This window comes from Rhinoderma darwinii, chromosome 9 (assembly GCF_050947455.1).
Source record: "Rhinoderma darwinii isolate aRhiDar2 chromosome 9, aRhiDar2.hap1, whole genome shotgun sequence".
NCBI lineage: Eukaryota > Metazoa > Chordata > Amphibia > Anura > Rhinodermatidae > Rhinoderma > Rhinoderma darwinii.
This window is the reverse complement of record NC_134695.1, coordinates 23,237,322-23,263,027: the sequence shown is the minus strand read 5'-3', so window position 1 is coordinate 23,263,027 and position 25,706 is coordinate 23,237,322. Positions and strand designations below refer to the sequence as shown.

Below are 25,706 nucleotides of genomic sequence, written 5' to 3'. Positions count from 1 at the left end.
GGGGGCAATGGGGTGCAGAGGGAGCCCCCTCCCTCTGTATCAATCACTTAAATGCCGCTGTCGCTATTGACAGCGGCATTTAAGGGGTTAAACTACAGCGATCGGAGAGGACAGTGATCGCTGTAGTTGCAGTGGGATGTCGGCTGTATATTACAGCCGACATCCGATGAAGATGGAGCGAGCACAGCTCCTGTGCCCGCTTCATCCTCAGGGCGTTACTATACGCCCATTTTCGGGAAGGGGTTAATAAAAAGTGTTTGTTTTTTTTTTTACACCGCTTTCTCTGATCTCCTCACGTATCTCACAGAAGTGAGGAGATCAGAGAAAGTGACAGGAGCTTTCTCCTGCAGACGACGTCACAGACGTCTGTGATTGGTCAGTCTTCAGAGACTGACCAATCACAGCAATCGCCGGCATTGGGGACTGCTAATTGGTCCCCAGGCCGGTAGCAGAGACGGTTAGCTGTCAATGACAGCTGCCGCCGCTGTTCTGTCACTATGTGATTTCACATAGTGACAGTTTATTCCTGCGCCGTAATAGTACGTCGAAGGTACGCTGGAATAAGCGGCCAGCGACGTACTATTACGTCAAAGGTACGCAAGGGGTTTTAAAGAGGCTGTCACCACATTATAAGTGCCCTATCTCCTACATAAGGAGATGGGCGCTGTAATGTAGGTGACAGTAATGCTTTTTATTTTAAAAAACGATCTATTTTTACCACTTTATTAGCAATTTTGGATTTATGCTAATGAGTTGCTTAATGCCCAAGTGGGAGTATTTTTACTTTAGACCAAGTGGGCGTTGTACAGGGGAGTGTATGACGCTGACCAATCAGCATCATGCACTCCTCTCCATTCATTTACTCAGCGCATAGGGATCCTGTTAGATCCTTATGTGCTGTCTTATACTAACACATTAACAATACTGAAGTGTTTAGACAATGAATAGACATTCCACGGGATGTCTATTCACAATCCCTGCACTTCGTTACGCTGTCTGTCTGTGGTAGTTACAGAAGAGGAAGCGTGTAAATGACAGGTTACAACGAGATCACGCTTCCTCTGCTGTAACTACCATAGAAACAATAACGAAGTGCAGGGATTGTGAATAGACATCCCGTGGAATGTCTATTCACTGTCTAAACACTTCAGTATGGTTAATGTGTTAGTATAAGACAGCACATAAGGATCTAGCAGGATCCCTATGCGCTGAGTAAATGAATGGAGAGGAGTGCATGATGCTGATTGGTCAGCGTCATACACTCCCCTGTACAACGCCCACTTGGTCTAAAGTAAAAATACGCCCAATTGGGCATTAAGCAACTCATTAGCATAAATCTAAAATCGCTAATAAAGTGGTAAAAATAGATCGTTTTTTTAAATAAAATGCATTACTGTCACCTACACTATAGCGCCAATCTCCTTATGTAGGAGATAGGGCACTTATAATGTGGTGACAGAGCCTCTTTAAAGCGGTTAAAGAGAGGTTTCACTCAGAAACAGCCCTGAACAATATGTCATTAAACTGTGTCACAACTTGTTACATAGAATAGCAAAACTTGGTAAATATGAGTCCATTGAACTGTAACTGCCAGATCAAACAGCCTGGGAAAAAAGCAGAAGCACAATCTGGGGCCCAAACTAACCTAAGGGACAAATCAGGACTTTTATCTTGTGACCTGCCGACACAAACTCTTGAACCCAGGCATCGTCCACGTGGGCAAGCTATATCACCGGATAGGAAAGAAGCAGTCCCCCGACTCAAAGAGAAGGCTTGGAGTGGGGAGAACTTTCTGGTTAAAGGTGTTTTAGAAGCAGAAGGCCTCTGGGGTCTAGGGCGGCCATGCCAAGAGGGCTAAAGATTGAAGGATAGATATCCGGAATATGTGGGGCGGCTAGGCCTCTTCTCTGACATCCGAGAGGGGAAGTTACGAAAGGAACAAAACCTCTGAAAAAATTGGGAAGGCTGTTGATGTCGAGGACCTTTCTGAGGAATGAGGGAACTCTTGCTGCAAGTGGCCTTAGAGATAATTTCATCCAGACACTTGCCAAAGTGTCTACCCCCAGAGAAAGGGAGGCCAGTAAGGGCATTTTTTGAAGCAAGGTTCAGCGCTCAAGATTTAAGCCAAACAGAGTGTGAGATCACTATAAATTTAGCTGCTGCTCTGGCAGCAAAACGGGCAGACTAAAGAGAGGACTCACATAAAAATTTGGAGGGAGATTTTTGAGAGAGAGCACGTTTGCCCCAGGGGAGAGTTGATTTAGGCTGCTATTTGGGATGGCAGGCATTCCAGGGACTCACCCATGTGTGTGAGAGTATGAAAAGTTTACCTATGGACTGAGAGAATGATTTTGCCTAGTCAGGTGGGGCCACATTCTAGGAGGGTGCGCTGTCCTGGGAGGTTTTGGATTGCAAGGCACTGGGAGCATAGAGAGGTAGACTATCCGCAGGGGAATATTATGTTTCAGCGACCGCAAATATAGTGTGCCACCACCGCCACAGTGGCCAGTTGGAGTCCTCCTGGGAGGAAGATATGTCAGCATGGACCGCTGGTAAAAAATATTCCACAGAGCTAGCTTACAGGACCCCTTGTGCGGTGTACCACCGGAAAGGAGGCTTAGGACTACTGGGGAGCAGGTTGAAGCAGACTTAAGGATAGTGCTGACTAAGTGATCATACAGGATGAAAGGATAAACGCCTTACTGGTAAACCACCCATTGAAAAGCCACTTGTTAACACCAGGGCCCGTACCCCTAGAAGCCAGCACAGAGACCCAGTGTCCGATAGGGTATGCGCACATGACCTGTGGTGTTTGGGGAGACCGCAGGATTTGACTACTCTGACATACTCTGATAGGAATCCAAAAGGCTAAATTAATGAGGCTCTGCCGGCAGAGAAACGGCCAAAGGCCCTACGTCAAAATGCTAAAAAGCTCAGGACCGTGTGGTGGGGCAAAGGGGACACCACCAGGGCCTAAAAGGCTCACAGGAAGAAACAGACCACCACATAGAGCGAGAACAAACTTGACGGGAGGGCGGTTGTAGAAGGGATCCCCATATATTCACCATCCGAAGTCCTCTTCGGTAACCTCTCGCATACAGTGGGGTTACTGGCATGTCACCTTCGGAAGCAGAATAAGGGGTTTCGGTGCCTGGAAGTAGGGGAAGTGCAGCGTAGATGTTTTCTAGCATCGTTATGGGGTTGACTAGGCTAGCAATCGTGCGGACAACCACCCTGAAGCTAAAAAGGAAAACTGAAATAAAACGAAAAAAAGAAAAGTGCAGTAGATCTGAGAAGTGTCTGCCTCCTATGGACACAAAGCTAAAATGTTATGGTAGTGTCTGTGGGAACAGAGCCAAAACCTCTTATAGTACCCAGTGTATTGCCTCCTAGTGCAATGGCCTATACCCATGGTGCGGTGTCCCCCAATTACATTAACGAGAAAGACACTTGCATCTAATTAATAAAGCTAAAATTAAATAGAGACATTCAAATATGGATGCAAATGACAAACGAGCACTGTGTGAAAGTGGCCATACAGACAGAAAAGCACAGGCTCGCTACAGTGATAATACTATGTGCACTTGTGTGCATGAAGGACACCAAAAGAAAAAAAGAAATGCTGCTGGCCACCATAACTTTCCATCTATTGTATATATCTCAAACTATTCAAAACGACATGTTCAGTGTTATATATGAATGTCATTTGGAAATCCAGTAACAAACAGGTATGTATTATCTTATACAGGCTTGAGCTACAGAACATTATAGACAATGATCTCATCTAAATTCTCCTCACTTCAGCTCCGTTCCACCGTATTTTACATGTATGATATTAATACAAACCTGACTTTGAAGCTCCTTTTTCTATTCCTGCGGCAGCTTTTAAGAAGTAGGACACAGGTGGCTGACCAATTTTCATTTCATATGTTCTGTCAGGCTGCACAAAAAAAAAAAAAAGACAAAAAAAAAAAAAAAAGAAAAAAAGTACAGTATGTAATTTGTCTAAAAATATACTACATAGATCATGAAACTTTCCGGCATATACATCAAAGGTACGCCACAAACACTGTGTGAATAGAGCCAAACCGATCTCACTGACAAGCGGTAAAATACTTTAAGAATGTATTTGCGCTTGCAGTATTCATAGAATAGGCTGCATCACATTTCCTTGCAGACGGGTTGTTTAATATGACAGATGACGGATGTTTGAATTCTGCTAAATGCTCTGCAATACAATTGTGGGGAATTTTAATTATTGAATGTTATTAGTGGAACGCCCCGTAGCCAGAGCGTGATTCTCACAATAACATCATATTAGGGAATTACTAAATATGCAGTTTGCAAACATTTTATTTAATCAAAGCTGAAGATTGATTTCCATTAATCCTGCCCCGCTAATGTATATTATTTAGGATATTATATGAAGACCTAGTTCACACAGTTTTTTTTGCAGGCAGAAAAAAAGATCTGCCTCAAAATCTCTTCAGGATTTTGACCTGCCTTGCACTTCGCTACCACGGTTTTCGTGGCGTTAATTCGCCTCTGGCCATTGCAGATAATGCAAGTACCCCTTTTATAAAAAGGCGCGAAAAAGGCGCGGAAACCCAGCGGGTTTTTTCAGCCTCCCGTTAATTTCAATGGGAGGTCAGAGACGGAACTGCGGCAATAAAAATACATGCATCTTTTTTTTGCCCTGAGAGCAGCTAAAAGCCACACACAGGTAAAAGCAGCTTCTGACTCCCAATGAAATCAATGGGGGGCGACTTCAGATGTTTTATGGCGCTGATTCGGACACTGTCTCTGCATCAAAAAACGTAGTGTGAACAGGGCCTTAGGGTCACCAATAGAGCCAATGCAATAAATAGTTAAAGCAATACATACTCCAGTGAGGCATCTACCGTTAAAAAAAAATTAAATTTTACATAAAATTACATTTTATTGATGGTCTTCCATTTTCAGATGTGAGGCACATGGTGTTATCAATTTTGAACCTCCAATTTACCCCTTTAGGACGCAGCCTGTTTTGGCCTTGTGGCACAGCCGATTTTTTTAAATCTGACATGTGTCACTTTATGTGGTAATAACTCTGGAATGCTTTTACCTATCCAAATGATTCTGAGATTGTTTACTCGTGACATATTGTACTTTATGATAGTGGAAAAATGTGGTCGATAAATTCAATATTTATTCGTGAAAAACACCAAAATTTAGAGAAAATTTGCAAAAATGTGCATTTTTCGAAATTTAAATGTATCTGCTTGTAAAACAGATCGTAATACCACACAAAATAGTCACTAGTTACCATTTCCCATATGTCTACTTTATATTTGCATCGTTTTTTTGAACGTCCTTTTATTTGTCTAGGACGTTACAAGGCTTAGAACTTTAGCAGCAATTTCTCACATTTTCAAGAAAAATTCAAAAGGCTATTTTTACAGGGACCAGTTCAGTTCTGAAGTGGTTTAGAGGGCTTTATATATTAGAATCCCGCAATAAAAACACCCCATTTTAAAAACTGCACCCCTCAAGGTATTCAAAACCGCTTTCAGAAAGTTTCTTAACCCAGGAAATAAAGCAAAGTAGAGGGGAAATTTACAAATTTCTCTTTTTTTTGCCAAAATTATTTTGTAATAAAAAAAATTTGGGTAAGGGTATGTGCACACGCTAGCTGTCATTTACGTCTGAAAAGACAGACTGTTTTCAGGAGAAAACAGCTGCCTCGTTTCAGTCGTAAATGCTCCTCCTCGCATTTTGCGAGGCTTCTCTGACAGCCGTACATTTTGAGCTGTGCTTCATTGAGTTCAATGAAGAACGGCTCAAATTACGTCCAAAGAAGTGTCCTGCACTTCTTTTGACGAGGCTGTATTTTTACGCGTCGTCGTTTGGAGTACAAATGAATGGGCAGATGTTTGCCGACGTATTGGAGCCCTATTTTCAGACGTAAATGAGGCATAATACGCCTCGTTTACGTCTGAAAATAGGTTGTGTGAACCCAGCCTAACAGAGAAGGTTTTACCAGAGAAACACAACTGAATATTTATTGCCCAGGTCCTGCAGTTTTGAGGAATATCCCACAAGTGGCCCTAGTGTCCTAATGGACCGAAACACCGGCCTCAGAAGCAAAGGAGCACCTCGTGGATTTTGGGGTCTGCTTATTTTTAGATTATATTTTAAGCACCATGTCAGGTTTGAGGAGGCCTTGTGGTGCCAAAACAGTGGAAACTCACCAAAAGTGACCCCATTCTGGAAACTAGACCCCTCAAGGAATTTATCTAGGGGTATAGTTAGCACTTTGACCCCACAGGTATTTAGCTATATTTATTGGAGTTAGTCTGTGAAAATGAAAATAATTTATTTTTTTAATAGAAATTAATTAACCTTTGCAGGACTGATCCATTTTTGCTTTTCCATTTTAGTTTTTCACTCCGCGCCTTCCAAACGACATAACTTTTTTTATTTTTTGGTCGATTGAGCGGTGTTCAAGCTTATTTTTGGCAGACCGAGCTGTAGTTTTTATTGGTACCATTTTTTGGTACATACAACTTTTTGATCACTTTTTATTACATTTTATTTAGAGTTTTGGTGACCAAAAACAGTGATTTTGGCGTTTTCAAATTCTTTATTTCTTACGGCGTTCATAATGCGCTATAAATGACAATTTTACTTTATTCTGCGGTTCGGTACGATTACGGCGATAGCATATGTATATAGTTTATGTTTTGCAGCGTTTGCGCAATAAAATCACTTCTTTATAAAATTATTTATTTTTTGTGTCACCGTATTCTGAGAGCTGTAACTTTTTTATTTTTCAGTCAAAAAAGCTGTGTAAGGGCTTGTTTTTTGCGGGACGGGTTGTAGCTTTTATTGGTACTATTTTCGGATACATGCGACTTTTTGATCACTTTTTATTCTATATTTATTCTCCGACAGGAAGTCTATCAGGGGGCTGGTCCTGATAGGCTTCCGTACATGGCAGACACGGAGGCCATTACTTGGCCTCCAATCGCCATGCTAGCCAACTGCAAACCTCACGATTTCATTGTGAGGTCTGCCGATGTGCTAGAAAGCCCTGAATGCAGTGATTGCAATCGATCACCGCAATTAAGCGGTTAATTGCCGAAATCAGCAGAAATCTGTCGATAAATTCAGTATTTATTTGTGAAAAACACCAAAAATTAGCATTTTTCTCCATTTAAATGTATCTGCTTGTGAAACAGAGATAGTAATAGCACACAAGTTACCTGCTAACATATCCCATGTCTACTTTATGTTTGCATCGTTTTTTTGGTCACTCTTATTTTTCTAGGACATTACAGGGCTTCGAACTTTAGCAGCAATTTCTCACATTTTCAAAAACATTTCAAAAGGCTATTTTATAGGGACCAGTTCAGTTCTGAAGTGGCTTTGAGGGCCTTATATATTAGAAAGACCCCATTTTAAAAACTGTACCCCTCAAAGTACTCAAAACAGCATTCAGAAAGTTACTTAACCCTTTAGGCGTTTCACAGGAATTAAAGCAGAGGGAAAATTGACAAATTTCATTTTTTTTGCTGAAATTCATTTGTAATATATTTTTTTCTGGAACACAGAAGGTTTTAACAGGGAAACACAACTCAATATTTATTGCCCAGATTCTGCAGTTTTTAGAAATATCCCACATGTGGCTCTAGGGTCATAATGAACTGAAACACCGGCCTCAGAAGCAAAGGAGCACCTAGAGGATTTTGTGGCCTTTTTTTACAATACATTTTAGGCACCATGTCAGGTTTGAAGAGGTCTTGTGGTGCCAAAACAGTGGAAACCCCCCAAAAGTGACCCCATTTTGGAAATTACACCCTTCAAGGACTTTATCCAGCAGTAGTTAGCACCTTGACCTCACGGGTCTTTTGCTATATTTATTGGAGTTAGTCTGTGAAAATGAAAATCTACACATGTTACGGTCTCCTTCAGAACCGTATATCCTCGTTTATCTGGCGTGGCGCACGTCCTAGAATATCCAGGTCCACTCTCTGCTCGCTGAAAACAGACGGGGGATTGGGTGTTCCTAATATCTCTAAATATTATCAAGCAGCCATGATAGCATCCTTGCCTAAATTACACGTTTCGGTAAATATGCCTTTATGGGTGTACCTGGATGTTCCGGAGGTGTCGCCCACCCCGATACAATATCTGCCCTGGATGCCCCCATCCTTACGTCCTACCCATCTCTCCCCTTCTCTTACACACATTTTAACGGTCTGGGACTCTATCAAATATTCCAGTAGATTGATTTCTCCACATCTTCCCCTTATTTCTATATGGCACAACCCTTTGTTCTCTCCTGGCGCAGACAACTATTATGCCTTTAAATGGTGGTGGTCGAATGACATACTTAGAGTTCACCAACTCCTCACGCCCACTCACTCTCGGATTCTCTCGTTCTGTGAACTCCAGACCTCTAAGCAGATCCCCAGTGGCGAGATATTCAGATATCTACAACTTAAAAACTGGATTACTTCTCTTCTTAACAACAGGGATACATCTGACTCTTGCTCACAGTTCGAGAGAATCTGCAGCACCTGCCCAACCTCGAGAGGGATTATATCCCTCTTATACAAATGGCTCCTGAACAATCCATCCCCTACCCCTCATACATATGTGGACCGATGGCACCGGGACTTGGGGATGACGCTGGAACTGGCTGAGTGGCGTAGTATCTGGAGCACAGTTTCACATTGCTCTATCAATACGAATATCTTAGAATCCGCATATAAAGTCATGATGCGGTGGTACTTGGTCCCCAGCCGAATTGCACATGCATTTCCCTCTTACCCTGCTTCATGCTTTAGGGGATGCCCCGCGCCTGGTGACATGCTCCACATATGGTGGTCCTGTCCTAAACTCGTTAGATTCTGGAGCAGAGTCTTTGGTCTCGCTCAGAGTCTGTTTGGTATAATTTTACATAAAGACCCTAAGTTAGCTCTCCTACACCTCAAACCATCTGAACTAACGCATGCTCAATTTCAATTGTTCTCTTACATCCTATTGGCTGCCAAAATGACTATTGCTCACTCCTGGAAAAAGCAGTCTGTAATTTTTGCAGGTGTCAAAACCAGAATGGACCAAATATTTGTAAACGAAAAACTCACAAGTATTTTATTGGATAGGATTGCCAGATTCGAGTTGCTTTGGCAGCCCTGGATCAATTACGCCTACTCTCACCTACCTGGTGCCATGATCACCGCCTTTTGACAATTTGCTAATAATTTTTCTCTAGATCTCTGGCCGACCACACCTTTACCTTTCCCTGTCTTTCTGTTCCCCTCTCTCCATTCCCTCTTTCCACTTCTCAATTTTTTTTCCTCTTTTTACATGCTCTTATGCTATACTATGACAGCGATACCAAATTTATATATATATATTTTACTACTTCTACACCACATTCCGAGAGCCATAACTTTTATAGTCGATTGAGTGGTGCGAGGGCTTATTTTTTGCGGGACGAGCTGTAGTTTTTATTGGTACCATTTTTTGGTACATACAACTTTTTGACCACTTATTACATTTTATTTTTTTTACAGCTAAATTAATGGGATATTGTAGTAGTTCAGACTTTTACAGATGCAGCGATACCAATTTTGTTTATTTTTTACATTACTTTAGAGGACTACACAGGTGACACCCCCAGCGTATGGCGACATGCTATTAAGTCGCAGAGGATGGTGCAAAGCGAAAATGACAATTTTCCACTGATATGCCATTTTAGTGCACAATATGTTGTGCCAAGTTTGTGCCACTGAAGACAAATACCTCATAAAACGTTAAATCTGGTTCTCCCAGGTATGGCCATGCCATATCTGATGACAAACTGCTGTTTGGGAACGCAGTAGGGTTCAGAAGAAAGGGAGCGCCATTTGGAGCGCAGATTTTGCTTGGTAGTAGTTCTGTTTGGGGTTTTACTGGTATTTCAGTTTATAACGTGGGGGCATATGTAATCTGTGTGGAGTACATCAGGGTATATGTAAGCTGTGCGGAGTACATCGGGGCATAATAATAGGGTATAATAATGCAGTAAATAAAGAATAATTCCTAGATCTGTGGCCGGTGTCGCACTGATAAATGGCACCCAATCTTATCCGCTTTTGGAACACACTGCACATTTTGTAGAACCAGAACTGTTTTATTTTTTTCTCCACCGGAAGCGGTGTGAGGGCTTATTTGTTGCGGGACAATCTGTAGTTTTCATTGGTACCATTTTGGGCTACATGCGATTTTTTTATCACTTTTTATTCTATTTTTTGGCAAGCAAGGTGACCAAAAACCATAAGTTCTGACAATGTTTTTTATTCTTTTTTTTACAACGTTCATCCTGGGCTATAAATTACAATGTTACGTTATTCTGCGGGTCGGTACGATTACGGCGATACCATATGTATATAGTTATTGCGCAATAAAACTCACTTTTTTATAAAATAATTACATTTTTTGTATCACCATATTCGGAGAGCCATAACTTTTTTATTTTGCAATTAAAAAAGATGTGTAAGTGCTTGTTTTTTGCAGGATGGGTTGTAGTTTTTATTGGTACTATTCTCGGGTACATGTGACTTTTTGATCACTTTTTATTCTATATTTTGGGAGGGGTGGTGACCTAAAAAAATTGTGATTCTGGAATTGTTTTTTACTTATTTTTTTGTACAGGAAAAATATTATAGTTTTTATAGTTCGGGTCATTACGAACGTGGGGATACCAAGTTTGTGAACTTTTTTTAACGGTTTAATTTTTTTCATATAAGAAGAGACTTTTTATAGAAAAAAAAGCTTCCTTTGTGTTTGTAACTTATAACTTCTTTTTACACTTTCATAAAACATTTTTATTAACTTTTTAAAACTTTTTTTTTGTACCACTAGGGGACTTGAAGACTTGCAGCACTGATTTATGCTAGAATACATTACACCACCTACGGTAGGTAGTGTAATGTACTCTGTCAGTTTGACACTGACAGTGACGTAATAAGAAGCCTAGTCCTGATAGGCTTCCGTACATGGCAGACCCGGAGGCCATTGCCTGGCCTCCGATTGCCATACCAATCATCAGCAGCCCCCGGAAGAGCATTTCGGGGGCTGCTGATGTGCTACAAACTTCCTAAATGCGGCGATCACAATCGATCGCCGCATTGAAGGGGTTAATTGCCTAAATCAGCGGTGATCGACAACTGATAGGTAAGAGAGAGAGCAAGGCAGACACCCTGCACAGTTAACCGCTGCTGTGGTGTAGCGCCACGTAGCGGTTAACTGTTAAACTCCAGGCGTAACTGCACATAAAGGTGCGCTAACTGCTCGCCTGGACGTGCAGTTACGTCAAGGTGCGGGAAGGGGTAAAGCATGGCCTAACAGGAAATATGGTCAGACTAATATTTAATATTGTGGATGCGTGGTCCTGGTTTCTCCTCTTAAACCAGCACTCCACACTTTTAAACTAGCGGATTTTAATTAAGGAATGACCACATAAGCGTTTCTGATCTTGTGCTCTCAGTTGGCCACTGGGGCACATCTAAAGGCGAGTTCATTCCATCTTTTCACTTGTTGTGGTGCCATGTGGTGGGGTCTGTTGCTGTGGTGCTGCACTTGTGGGGGACGAGGCCCAGAGCGGAGGTGGCTTGGCCTGGCAGCATGGGTGCTTCTGGGCCTCTAGGTTGGTCCCTGTGCGCGTGCGGTATTGTGGTAGGGACCTACTCATTTCCATGTGAATGCTGCGTCAGCTTTGATTGCGGAATTCAAGGGTATAATGGCATTCAAGGGTATAACGGCAGAGATCAGCAGTTTTTCTGATCTCTACAGTTAGAGCGGGGCTGAGGCTGTATATTACAGCTATTGCCCTGATCCTTATCGCGCAGCAACACTTGCCGTGACGGCGCGATCAGCATGATGTTATGCGGCCTGCGCCTCATTAAAGGGCGGAATGCCCTCAGGTGCTTTTTTAGCGCGCGTGCTATGTTCTCTGTCTTCAGGGACAGTGCCAACACTCAATGTGGCGCCAGCCTCATCACATCATGCCAGTTCGTAAGTTTATGTATTTCAATAACCAGCTGTGCTGCCGCAGAGCTTAGTGTTGAAATACATAAATTCATGGTATTGAACTGCTTGCAGGTGCACAGCATCGAAAAAGTAGTTATATTTCGATGCCCTGAGCAAATGAAGTGTTTATTGATTACTTGATTGTGATGAGATGCATATACTGGAGATTCTATTATTTTAAGAGACCCTTAACCCCTTAGTGACCACTAATACGCCTTATTACGTGATTCACTAATGGGCTTTAGGCTAGGCTGACGCCTTTTCACGTCAGCCTAGTCTAAGTCCTGCACGGGTCTCCCGTGCAGGCAGGAGCCGGGGCTCTGCTGTCTGATGACAGCTGAGCTCCTGCTCCAACGCCCGCGATCGAAGTTTACTTCGATCGCGGCCGTTTAACCCGTTAAATGCCGCCGTCAATAGCGACCGCGGTATTTAACTTTGTTTACAGAGGGAGTGCGCTCCCTCTGTCACCCATCGGCGGCCCGCGAATGCAATCGCGGGTCTCCGATGGGGTGTCATGGCAGCCGGGGGACTGATAAAAGCCCCCAGGTCTGCCCTGGACATATGCCTGTTAGGACGCGCCGGAGGCACGTCCTAACAGATTGCCTGTCAGATTTACACTGACAGGCAATAATGCTCCGGTATACGAAGTATACCAGAGCATTATAGCAGCGATCGGAACATCGCACAGTAAAGTCCCCTAGTGGGACTAATAAAATAAGTCATCAAAGTGAAATAAAGATTATTAATAAAAATTACAGTAAAAAAAATAAATAAAACCATTTTTTTCCATAAAAAGTGGTTTTATTTAGTAAAAGTGTAAAAAAAAAAAAAAAAAAAGTACACATATGTGGTATCGCCGCGACCGTAATGACTCCATTAATAAAGTTAATATGTAATTTCAACCGCAAAGTGAACACCGTAAAAAAAAACGCAAAAAACTATGGCGAAATTGCAATTTTTTTCCATTGCCCCCCAAAAAGGTCATAATAAAAATGAATCAATAAGTCCCATGTACCCCAAAACAGTACCAATCAAAACTACGTCTTGTCCCGCAGAAAACAAGCACAAAAAATCACTACATTGATGGAAAAATAAAAAAATTACGGCTCTTGGAAAGCGACGATGCAAAAACAAATAATTTTAGTTCAAAAGTGTTTTTATTGTGCAATAGTCGTAAAACATAAAAAAACCTCCACATATGTGGTATCGCCGTAATCGTACCGACCCATAGAATAAAGGTAACATGTTATTTACGTCGCATAGTGAACGGCGTCAATTTAAAAACTCATAGAACAATGGCGGAATTTCAGTTTTTTTTTATAATCCCCCCAAAAGGGTTAATAAAAGTTAATATAAAAATTATATGTACCCAAAAATGGTGCTATTAAAAAGCACAACTAATCCCGCAAAAAACAAGTCCTCATACAGCTATGTAGACGAAAAAATAAAAACGTTATAGCTCTTTGAATGCGACTATAGAAAAACGAATAAAATAGCTTGGTCATTAGGGCCTAAAATGGGCTGGTCACTAAGGGGTTAAAGAGGACCTGTCATGCGATTTTTTTGAATCCCCATAGCTGCCCTTATTCCTGGTGTCCTTTCGAACCAATCAGAGCGGACAAACATTACAGTGATGCAGAAGACCCGCTCTGATTAGACAGCATCACAGTGATGCAGGAGGCAACGACTTCTGAGGAGAGATGAGGTCCCCTCCTCTCTGTACCTTCACTCAAAATGAGCATATTAGGCGCCAAGCGGAGCACGGACCGTAGCAGGCAATGGGAGGATTAAAAAAATAAATAAAAAAATACAGCCCTGCAATCGAGAGGATGCTAGGAATAAGGAGAGGCATGTGGTTATTAACATGGAAGAAAATGAAAAACACAAAAGGCAACAAGATTGTGATAGAAACTTACATTGACGAAGATCTTCACTCGCATGGGGACTCCTTCAATTATGTCTTTGGTCCTCTCATTGAACTCCTTACAAAACTGACCAATTGGGATGCCCCTCTGTTTATGATGAAAGAGAGAATGAATTTACACAACCATCTGTCATTTTCTGCAAATGCTACATTTAACACTATGCGCTTATATAAAAAAGGTAAAAACAAAAAACTTGTTTATTATTATTACATAACTAAAAATCTTCATACAGCCATGTTCATCCTTACTTTTGCTCAAATTAAGAGAATAAGGCCCTGTTCAAATCTGCATCAGGGCATTCCATTGTTCTGCTCCGTCAGGGGAACAGAATAAGGGAATGACCGATACCACCGGACGCCAACGGAACCCTTTGACTTTAATGGGTTCTGTCGGCTTTCTGCCGATATACCGGAAACAATAGCGCAGTATGAAGAGCCCCAAAGGGATGATGGCAACTGCAGGGTCACAGAATAATCCCCACCTTGTTATTATTTAGCTCAGAGGATTGCCTACCCTGAATATAATTGTATCCACTTTCAGAAGTATAGACTTTTTTTGAAGCGAAAACCGCTCCGCAAAACTCGCCAAAAAAGCCTCCCACTGATTTGAATGGGAGGGGGGGGCGGTTTTCTCCCGCGAGCCGGAGAAAGAAGGGACATGCCCTGTCTTCGCGCGATTTCGCCTCTGACCTCCCATTGACATCAATGGGAGGAAGAGAAAGCGTATTTCGCTGCGTTTTATGCCCACGGCGCTCTATAGCCGCGGGCAAAAATCTGCCTCAAACTTCCAAACGGAATTTTGAGGCAGATTTTCCGCCTGCAAAAAACTCTGTGTGAACCCAGACTTAGTTCTCTATGGGTTTTCAACTGCATGGGAAATGTAGTATTATATGCCAGCTAATAAATGGCCAACCTTGCAGTACATGGACAGCCAGGTCCACCAGAAGGAGGCCCACTCTACATTAGAAGTTCTCTGACTGGACCATTGCAGGGGATCCAAAGCATGAGACCCCCTTCTATGTTGTTCCAAAAATGTCTTTTTTTTGGCGCCACCGTAGTGAAAGGATATTCCACACATTCAATATATACAAAAGATCTTACCGGATCTTATTTTATTCTCTGGGCTTTCCAGAATTGTATAAAAAATACAAAGAATGGAGGGGGAAATAGGGGGTGCTTGACATTAAGAAATAAAAAAGTGGCTAGGCCTACAGGATATAGCCTGCCCACAGACATTGAACTATTCATTCTGTCCACAAGAAGTAGAAGAAGTAGTTACAAGGTAAGATAAGTATGCCAAACACTAGACGAGAATACCTCAAACTGTCAATCCTGAACAAAATAACCTTGAAGGAATGGGTGGGAGCTGTGGCCCCCAAAGAAATGGACAAGAAAAGGATTTTACGGTGAGTATTCAAAAAAATCCTGTTTTCTTGTTTGTTACATTGGGGGGCACAGACCTTGGGCCGGAGGAGCCACGGCAAGAGAGGCAGAAAAGGGAAAACGTATAAGAGACTAAAGTCGAACCACGCCGTCACTAGAGCGTCCACAGCGCAGGGCTCTGGGTCCCGGGCTTGGGAGATGAAGAAGGGGACCTGTGTATTAAACCTGGAATACAACAGGTCCACGTCCTGATCACCCCACCTAAAACAAATTTGGTTGAAGACATCCTGATGAAGAGGAGCTTTGGTATATGGAAAAAATGAAGAAATAGCGCTGCTATCATCCAAGAAAGGTCATAGGAGTTATAATAGTTAAAGCTTTTAAATATGCAGACTACGCATTTCAACGCCAAACAGGCGTCTTCGTCAGGTCATGTACAAGAAGCAGCCAAAAACACTAGCTTATATAATGATTGACAGCATAATCAGGAACACATTAAAACGGAAAGACCGCCAAACACAGTTCAAAAGGACAGCTGTGATGTATTGCCTGTTCAGTGTTGAAACCCGTAGTCTGCATATTAAAAGCTTTAAACTATTATAACTCCTATGTCCTTTCTTGGTTGATAGAAGCGCTATTTCTTGGTTCATTTTTTTCATATACCCAAGTTCCTAATTTCTGCAGTTTCCTTGCCCAGTTGACCGGCTTGTGAACCTAGCTGCAGCTTCATCTTATCCACTAATTCTGTTTTCACCAATGTTGTGCCTGTCCTTGCACAACTCAAATAGGTGAGCAGTCATCAACTAATGTGTGTCTTGCTGTTCGTTTACATTTTGTGACCTGCAACATGTGGTGCTGTGTTTTTTGCTCTCTCTCTTAGATTATCCTGATGAAGAAACCACTTCCCGGGATCCACCGTTTCGCAACCGAGAAGGTCGACCCCGGGAATGTGTACTGCCATCAGAGCCGGCACGGGAGCTTACGCCTAGACCAGGATGCTTGAGGCCTCGGCCATCACTAAGACGCTGCGCGTGCCACCGTGGTAATTTAGATAAGCCACAGCATTGTTCGATTTAACCCACACCAGGTGCTCGGACAGAGACTAAGTCCCGTGAAGATGCACAAAAAAAGGCTCTTAATTGCAGAACAGGATTGATGGGAAGGGACGCATCCTGTGGAGAGCACAGCCGCGAGGTTCCGAAAAGCTCCCCCCCATCCCAGACGCTGGCATCCGTGGAGAGGATTAGCCAGTTCAGCGGGAAGGAAGTTGCGCCTCGAATAGAAGGGCCACGAATTGGTAATGTCAAAACAGTATCGCAAAGCACAGGAAGCGCTAGTCCGTACAACTAGGCATCAAAGTCCACGCAAGGGCCCGCCAGTGCAAAGTAGTGCAAAACTGCGCCACCGGCGGAATGGAGCCAGCCATTACTAAAAAAGAATGCAATAAGTGAATTCAAAGAATGAACCTTGGAGAGGCGCTGCTGACATAAATGGAATTTAAGTCAAAGTAGTGCATGAAAGAATAAATAATTTATTAAGGCCACGCATCGAGACGCTGAACTAGCTTATTCATCAGGCCAATTCAGACCTCACCTGACCTGATGAAGAGGCTCGTTCAGCATTGAAAAGCGTAGCCTTAATAAATTATTCTTTCATGTACTACTTTGACTTGGATTACATTAATGTCAGCAGCACCTCTCCAAGGTTCATTCTCTGCATTTACTAATTGCGTTACTTCACTGCGGTAACAGATCTGGCTGCAGCGGACCTTCTAAAACTCATTTTGCTGCCTGAATTTGCACAACCCCCATAGGTGAGCATTTGACCTTATCTGTTATTTCATCATCACTTCTTTCCTGGTCTTGATGAAATGAGGAAACTACCTTTTTCAAGAAACCTGGTTAGGTCTTCAGAATTACCCTATCTTCCAACACCAAAGTGTAAGGAGGAAAGGCCGAGAGGGCTTGAATCGCGCTTACTCTCCGGGTAGTAGTAACAGCTAGTAAAAAGGTCATTTTTAGAGTGAGAAATTTTATGGACAGGGAGTTTAAAGGTTCAAAGAGTGAACCCATCATGGAAGTAAGGACGAAGTTTAAGTCCTAGGGTGGGACTGAAGATTTTATTTGAGATCTTACCCTGGAGGCTGCAATCTGGAACCTTCTAATCCAGGGGTGTTCTGCTAAACTGGAATCATAGAAGGAGCTTGGGGCATAAATCTGTACCTTTAATGTACTGTACTAGGCTTGAGGTTCTTGTCTAGCCCTGCCTGGAGGTCTAATATCAGGGGTTTATCTGGATCTGTTAATGGATCTATATCAATTCCTGTAAAGGTAAGAAAGGATTTCCAGACACTTAAATATATTTTAGAGGTAACCGGTTTCCTACTTGCCAATACAGTAGAGATGACAGATTCTGAAATACCCCTTTTCCCGAGGATTATCCTCTTAGACTCCATGCTGTAATATGCAGTCTGGTGATGTCGGGATGAACTACTGGGCCCTGGGACAGGAGATCTGGTTGGGCTAAGGACAGCTTCCTCAACCATGTGAACCATGGTCTTTTTGGCCAAAATGGAGCAATTAAGATTACCGAGGCCCTGTCTTCCCGGATCTTTTCTAAAACTCTCGGAAGTAGACAAAGGGGGGAAAGGCATAACCCTGTTCCAGTTAGGGACTCGTAAGTGTGGGGATCCGTGACGAGGATTGCGAGCTTGCGTTCTTTTGGCCAAAATTACAACTAATACCCCATGTTTCTTCATGGTTACATACACTGTATATACTTTTTCAGGATGCGGCCAGGTCTTATGGTGCTGGGAGAGCATGATCTGCGGGTGCTTGGCATTACATGCAGGGCAGCCCGCTCTCTCTCATAGTATGGGCATTCTAAATAGGCTGCTACTCAGCGATATATGCTGTGAATCACTATCCCTCCATGTTTTACACACTGCACTCATGCCTATTGTATCACGCACAGCTCTGCCCCCCTATGCAATACACCTAGTAATGCCCCCTATATTCCACATACCACATTACCACTTGTAGACTATACACAGTATTTATATTTTTTGTATTACATATTTACATCCATGCACCACGCGCCACTCCCCTCAAGGTTAGTGAGAGTGGTAATCATTATTTAACACACCTGACCACTCTCCTTCAGTAGCGTCTTCTGACCTGGTCACGTCCTGTTTGGAATTGGTTTTTACCTGCCTAATTTGTGGGTATGGCCTTTTCTGTGTTTTTAATTAACCCTGTTCCTGGCTCCAACACTGGGAGAGAGCATCTACTGCTACCAGATATTTCCTGGGGTCTAGGGAGAAGAATCTGGGCACTTTCCTGTTTTTCCCTGGTAGTGAACAGATCTATGGAAGGATTCCCCCACCTGGCCACAATCATCCAGAAGACTTCCTGGTTTAGGGACCATTCTGATTGTAGCAACTGTCTTCTGCTCAAGAAGTCTGCTACAGGATTATCCCCTCCCCTTAAATAGACAGCTGAAAGGGAAAATAGATGCAGCTTGGCTAGGGGAAAAAATATTTGTGGCTAAATTCATCAGAAGTCCTGATCTTGTGCCTCCCGGATGATTTATGTACGACACTGTAGTCGGTCTGAAATAATTTTTACCCTCTTTCCTGAAGGTATAGGAATGGTGCCTTTTATAGCCTGAAGTACTGCCTCTAGCTCCCTGTTGGAAGATTTTATGGAGGTTTGAGTATCCAACTGACCCGGAATGCAGAAGCATTCACCATGGGCTCCCCACCCCCAAGGACTGCCATCTGTTGTAATGTTCAGGGATGGAGACATTTCCCATGAAAACACCCTTCCTGAGATGTTCTACCTTCATCCACCACCTGAGAGAGTCTGGCTGCAGAGGAAAGGTGTGGGGAGAATTTGCTCTCGTCCCACTTCTCCAATATGTCCTTCTGTAGAGGTCTGGTCCTGAACTGTGCCCATATTATGGCTGGGATACAGGAGGTTAGAAGACCCAGGACAGACACAGCTCTTCTGAAAGAAGTGAAGTGATCCTAAAAAGAGGCCCGAGACCCTCTCTATCAAAAGCTGGATCTTCCCTGAGGGAGAAAAGACATTAGTTTGGATGAGTCTAAGAGGATTCCCCCCAAAAAAATGCATTTGTTGGACAGTGTTAAATTCGACAGGTTTACGCTTATATTCCATCCAAGATCTATTAAAGTTGATTGTACTGACTGTAGATCTGTAAACTCAAGGACTTGGTCACTGACAAATATGTGGAAGAAGTCCAAAGGGGTATAATTAGCAACATCCACTTTTATTCCTGGGGTTGCGGACAGTTGCGGGACCTGGGGTGAAAATGAAATTGCAAGATCCCAGAATACGGGAGGCCCTGCACCACTAGCCCCTGCACCTGGGGATTCGACAGCGACGACTGACTCCACCACCATAGTGCTATGGGGTCCAGAGGTAGAAGTAGAACTTGAGTCGTAACTGTCTGAAAAAAGTTCTACCTCTGAAGCAGTCATTGTCACTACCTGAACTGCCGGAGCACAGCAAGGTGTACGCTTGATCCGCAGTAAACATTCTCCGAGCCATTATTTAGGTTGAACTGTAACCGTTAACCTGTAACTTTTTTATTTTCAAACTAAGAAAAAAAAAAAAAAAGGATACCCTGCCTATCACTAGGTAGATAAACAGATTACTAAAAGCAGCGCAGGAAAAATTACGTAAAACTGGCTAACAGGAGGTAATAACCTTACGCTGCCAGAAAACGTACAGATCACTTGTGCTCACACAGGGGATGAGGGGGCACAAACGGGGTGATCAGGGGGTACAGACTTGAAGTTTGTGTAATTTTTAAATTCACTTCTACAGCTCATGATTTGGTATAGTGTCTCTCTCTCCTCTCACAGATCAACTACAGTGAAGGGAGAGGAAGACACAGCCCATGTCCTGGCTGTATTTGGTAAATATAATAAAATAGATCACGGTTATTAGAATATCACAGTGACTATGTCAGCAGGGACCACTCAGATTGGTCCCTGCCTGTTACGATTTGCCATATGCTGCCACACGTGACCGGGGACTGAACGAAACGGTCTTCGGTATGTGCTCCACGGAGGTAGCTGAGTACACAGAGTTTAAGTGCCTCCCGGGTGCGCTATCTTATGCCTCTGGCATAAGTACCCTTAATGGCCGTCGTGAAAACACGTATAGGGGAGTCGCAAAAGGTTGGAAGAATAATCTCCTAGTCCTGATGAAAAGGGGAAATTACCCTTGGCAAAAAACCTGGTAAGGTTTTCATGATTACCCTATCGTCCAACCAATACTAAAGTGTAAGGGGGAAAAGCCGAGAGGGCCTGAATCTCACTTACCCTTCGTGCGGTGATAACTGCTTGTAAAAAAGTCATTTTTAGAGTGAGAAATTTAATGGACAGGGAGTACAAAGGTTCAAAGGATGAGCCCATCAAAGCAGTAAGGACTAAATTTAAGTCCCAAGATGGGACTGAAGACCTTATTTGGGGTCATCCTGGAGGCCGCAATCAGGAACCTTCTAATCCAGGGGTGTTCTGCTAATCTAGAATCATAAAAGGAGTTTAGGGCAGAAATCTGTACCTTTAATGTACTGGGCTTGAGGCCTTTGTCTAGCCCTGCCTGAAGAAAAAGTCTAAAATCAGGGGAATATCTGGATCTGCTAATGGATCTATATCAATACCTGAAAAGGAGAGAAAAGCTTTCCAGACCCTTAAATATATCTTAGAGGTAACCTGCTTCCTATTTGACATTAAAAGTAGAGATGACCGTCTCAGAGATACCTCTTTTCCTGAGGATTACCCTCTCAGTCTCCATGCTGTAAGATGCAGCCTGGAGATGTCTGGATGAACTACTGGGCCCTGGGACAGGAGATCTATTCTGTCTGGAAGGATCCATGGTTGGGTTACAGACAACTTCCTCAACCAGGTGAACCACGGCCTCTTTGGCCAAAATGGAGTGATCAGGATCACCCAGGCTCTGTCTTCTCTGATCTTTTTTAAAACTCTCAGAAGTAGACAGAGGGGGAAAGGCATAACCCAGTTCCAGGCTCCAACTCAGAGAGAGCGTCTACTGCTACAGGATCTTCCCGGGGATCTAGGGAAAAAAAATCTGGCCACCTTCTTGTTCTCCCTGGTAGCAAACAGATCTATGGAAGGATTCCCCCACCTGGCCACAATCATCTGGAAGACGTCCCAATTCAGGGAGCACTCCGACTGCAGCAACCGTCTTCTACTCAAGAGGTCTGCTACCTGATTGTCCCTTCCCCTTAGATCGACAGCTGAAAGGGACGATCGATGTAGCTCGGCTAGGGAAGAGATCTCTGTAGCTAACTTCATCAGAAGCCCTGATCTTGTACCTCCCTGATGGTTTATGCATGCTACTGCAGTCGTGTTGTCTGAAAAAACCTTCACTCGCTTTCCCGAAAGTATAGGGATTGTGCTCCTTATTGTCATGAAACACCCTTCCGGAGATTCTTTAATTTCATCCACCACCTGAGCGAGAGTCTGGCTACTGAGGAAAGGATCAAGGAGTGATCTAGAGAGCACTTGCTCTTATCCCACTTTTCTAGTATGTCCCTCTGCAAAGGTCTGGACCTGAACTGAGCCCACATTATGGCCGGGATACAGGAGGTCAAAAGGCCCAGGACCGACATAGCCCTTCTGAAGGAAGTCAAATGATCTAAAATGAGGACAGACTCTTACAATCAAAGGCTGGATCTTTCCCTGAGGGAGAAAAGACATCTGTTTGGAAGAGTATAGAAGGATCCCCCAAAAAATGCATCTTTTGGATGGGGTTAAGACAGACTTGTTCATGTTCATATTCCAACCCAGATCTATGAAAGTCGACTGTACTGCCCATAGATGGAGTGTCAAGGTCTGGGCGGTGTCTGCCACTATCAAAAAGTCGTCTAGGTAGGGAATGATCAGAATGTCCTTTGTCCGTATATATGACGTCATTTCTGATATAAGTTTGGTAAAGACTCTCGGTGCCTGAGAGATGCCAAACGGGAGCGCTCTGTATTGGACGTGGATTAGGGAGTCGTTTAAAACTACTGCCACACTCAGATACTTCTGGTGAGTGATGCAAACAGGGACATGGTAAGAAGCATCCTCCAGGTCTATAGATGCCGTCATACAATCCCTGAAAAAAAGATTTACTGTAGAGGGGATACTCTCCATCCGAAATCTTTTGTAGATCAGGAAGAAGTTTAGCTGCTTTAAATTTATTATGACCCTGAATCGGCCCCTCGTTTCTTTACCAGAAAAAGGGGGGAATAGTAGCCCTTCCCCATCTCTGGTCTCTGTACTGGTACCAGAACCCCTTTCCTGATAAGATCAATAACTTCTGACTCTAGGGCCTGCTGTTTTTCTGAATCCTTCTGCCTCTTCGTGGGGAGGAATCTGTCTGGAGGAGGGGACATGAATTCTAGCCTGTACCCAGTTCTTATGATATCTAGAACCCACTTGTTTGAGGAGATCCCTTCCCCTGCTTGATAGAAAAGGGATAAGCGACCTCCTACCCTGCTCCCTCTGGCATCTTTGCTGGTGATCCCTATTTTTGAGATCACTCTGAGGCTTAAACAAGAAACCCCTGTTCTTTCTAGGGAATTTACAGGATCTAAAATCCTGTCCCTTGGAAATGGGTTTTCTATTACATTTCCTGGGACGAAAGGAGTCTGGTTTGGCCTTCTGTAGGAAACCCCTTCCTCCTATCGGATGCTTTGTCCAGGAGATCATCCAGTGGGGCCCCAAACAAAAAATCACCTGAACAAGGTATATAACAGTCTCCCTTTGGAGCCTGCATCACCCTTCCATGTTTTCAGCCATATTGCTCTTCCGGCTGAATTGGATAAGGCTGCGGATCTGGCTACCCGACGGCACGAATCCACTGAGGCATCAGCCAAAAAAAATCTGTGGCTTTAGACAAAACCGGAAGGGAAGCCTGTATCTAATCCCCAGGAGTTGTCCTTGAGATGAAGCTTCAACTGAGCTATTTAGACCTTTAAAGACCTGGCTACACATGTAGCCGCAATACCCAGCTTAAAGGCCCCCGAAGAAGCTTCCCAGGTTCTTTTAAGGTAATAATCTGCCCTCCTATCCATAGGATCAGCGAGAAACCCAAGATCCTCAAACGGTAAGGCATTCTTCCTGAATATCTTCGCTACTGGGGCATCCAGTCTGGGAAAACAATCCCAGTCCCTACTTAAGCCCTCCTGAAAGGGATATTTTCTCTTTAAAATCTTGGGAATGCCTAATTTCCTGTCAGGGTTCTTCCATTCCCTCTTAATGAGGCTGGATATATTCCCGTGAACAGGAAAAGTCCTCTGTTTCCCGGGACCCAGGCCCTCGAACATAATGTCCTGAACAGACCGGTGTCCCTTGGGGTCATCGATATTCATCGTGGCCCGGATTGCCTTAAGGAGTTGGTCCACGTCCTCTGCTGGGAACAAGTTCTTCCCTCCCCCCATCCTCGTCAGAGGAAAACTCTGAGGAGCCCAGCTCCCCTTCCTCCTCAAACCCCTCCTCTTCACTAGAGGAATTAGAAACGTCTAGGACTTGCAGAGTCTTGCCAGACGAGGTGCTAGGACGATCATAATTCCTTCTGAGGGATCTAAGGGAGCTCTTAACCTATGTACGTACTATATCCCTTATACTAGAGGCAAGGCTAGGGGATTCTTCTGCCATTATCTTATCCAAACAAGGTTGGCAGAACAGTTTTTGATAAGAGGCTGCCAGCTTCCTACTACACACGGCACATTCTTTGTTGCGAGCCTTGTCCACTTTTTTCCTGGGACCCTCTCTGACCTAGGAAAACATGCAATATACAAGGAAGGACAGAATTAATAATATGAACAAAAGGTCTGTCCAACCAGGTTTCCTAGAAGATCCCATGCCGTCTAAAGTACCGGACTATAGGACCTTCCTGGGTCTGATCGCTCAGGTCGTTCCATGCGTCCTGCTGCATCTCCTGGAGCTTCCATGCTGGTTGCTTTGCTGGAGGAGCCATTCTGGTTCAGGCCTAGAAATAGGCCTAGGATTGGCTGGGGAGGCTCCCAGGCCACGACGCGCTGTAGCCCCTCCTCCCCACATGGGCAGCTGGAGCACCGCTTCCTGGAACGTCCGTGCGTCCTTCCCACCAGAAGTGACGTGCGCCGCGACCGGAAGTGGTCACTGCAGTGCGCCGGAAGCGGCCGAACTCTGGGTCAGGAGTCCTGGCTCTGGTTACAGGCAGAGCCAGGACTCCTGACCCAGCGTTCGGCCGCTTCCCAGGAGAGCGTCTTCCCCCAGAGGAGACCCCACCCGCGGCGGGAATCTCCACCTCCGTAGAGGGAAGCGGTGACCGGGAGAGGAGGGTGATACCAGCCCCAGACTAGGGGTTGCTCCCTAAGAGACTTATACCCTCAGAAAACCTCCAGGAACAAAAGGTGAGTACCTGCTGGAGGGTCTGCAATCCTGGAGAGAGTGTCTTGCCATCAGGACAATCCCATCCGGAGGACAGGAAACCTGACTGGGTGTGTGGAGAGGTGTGTACTTTTTTATATCGTCAGATGAAGGGGTAAAAGTACTACAAGCTGTAGTCCCACCCTAAAAACTGGGGTTCTATTTTACATCTTCAGGGGTGTTGTCATAGGTGAAAGGGTAATGGATCGATTACTGCTAAGTAATCAGTTTTTCATGAACCTATGACAGCACTACTCCTAGTCGTCCCCCCCTTCAGTAAACTTCCTTATAATCTCTTGTATATAGGCTATATAGGACTATAGATATGTATTTATGGTGTGTGGTAGCTTTACACTAAGATGGCTAAAAAAAAAAAAAGTGTATTAATGCATGTATATATATATATATATATATATATATATATATATCTCTTATTCTCATCAGGAGTTCTTTCTAAAGACTGGGTGTGTGGAGAGATGTGTCCTTTTTTAGATCAGGCTTGCTGTCCAGCAAATGGGATGTTTCTCCTCTTACTACTTTTACAAGGGAAAAACTAAAAATTGTTGAAAATAAAGTTTATTTTGTGCCGTCAAATTCCGAGAGCCATAACTTTTTCTATTTTTCCATCGATTGAGCGGTGTGAGATTATATCATTTTCAGACAGAGCTGTAGTTTCTATTGCCATCAAGTTGGGATAAATGCATGTTTTTGTTCACTTTTTATTCATTTCAGTACTGTGAAATGAGTGACGGAAAAAAAAAAGAAAAAAAAAGTCTCAGAATCGCTTGGATAGGTAAAAGCATTCCCAAGTTATCACATAAAGTGACATGTCAGTTTTGAAAAATTAGGCTCTGTCAAGAAGGTCAAAAGTGTCTGCAGCGGGAAGGG

At 43.6% G+C, this 25,706-nt stretch overlaps 1 protein-coding gene across 2 annotated transcripts in view; it reads right to left on the bottom strand.

Annotated features, from left to right (window-relative positions):
- The window catches only part of MRPL11 (mitochondrial ribosomal protein L11), a 78,695-nt gene that overhangs the window by 7,610 nt on the left and 45,379 nt on the right, over nt 1–25,706 (bottom strand). For both annotated transcript variants that reach the window (XM_075837367.1, XM_075837368.1), the window contains 2 exons: nt 13,977–14,072; nt 3,847–3,940 (listed from right to left, as the gene is read on the bottom strand). In XM_075837367.1, the coding sequence (XP_075693482.1) occupies nt 3,847–3,940; nt 13,977–14,072 (190 nt within the window). The remainder of the gene's footprint in view (nt 1–3,846; nt 3,941–13,976; nt 14,073–25,706) is intronic.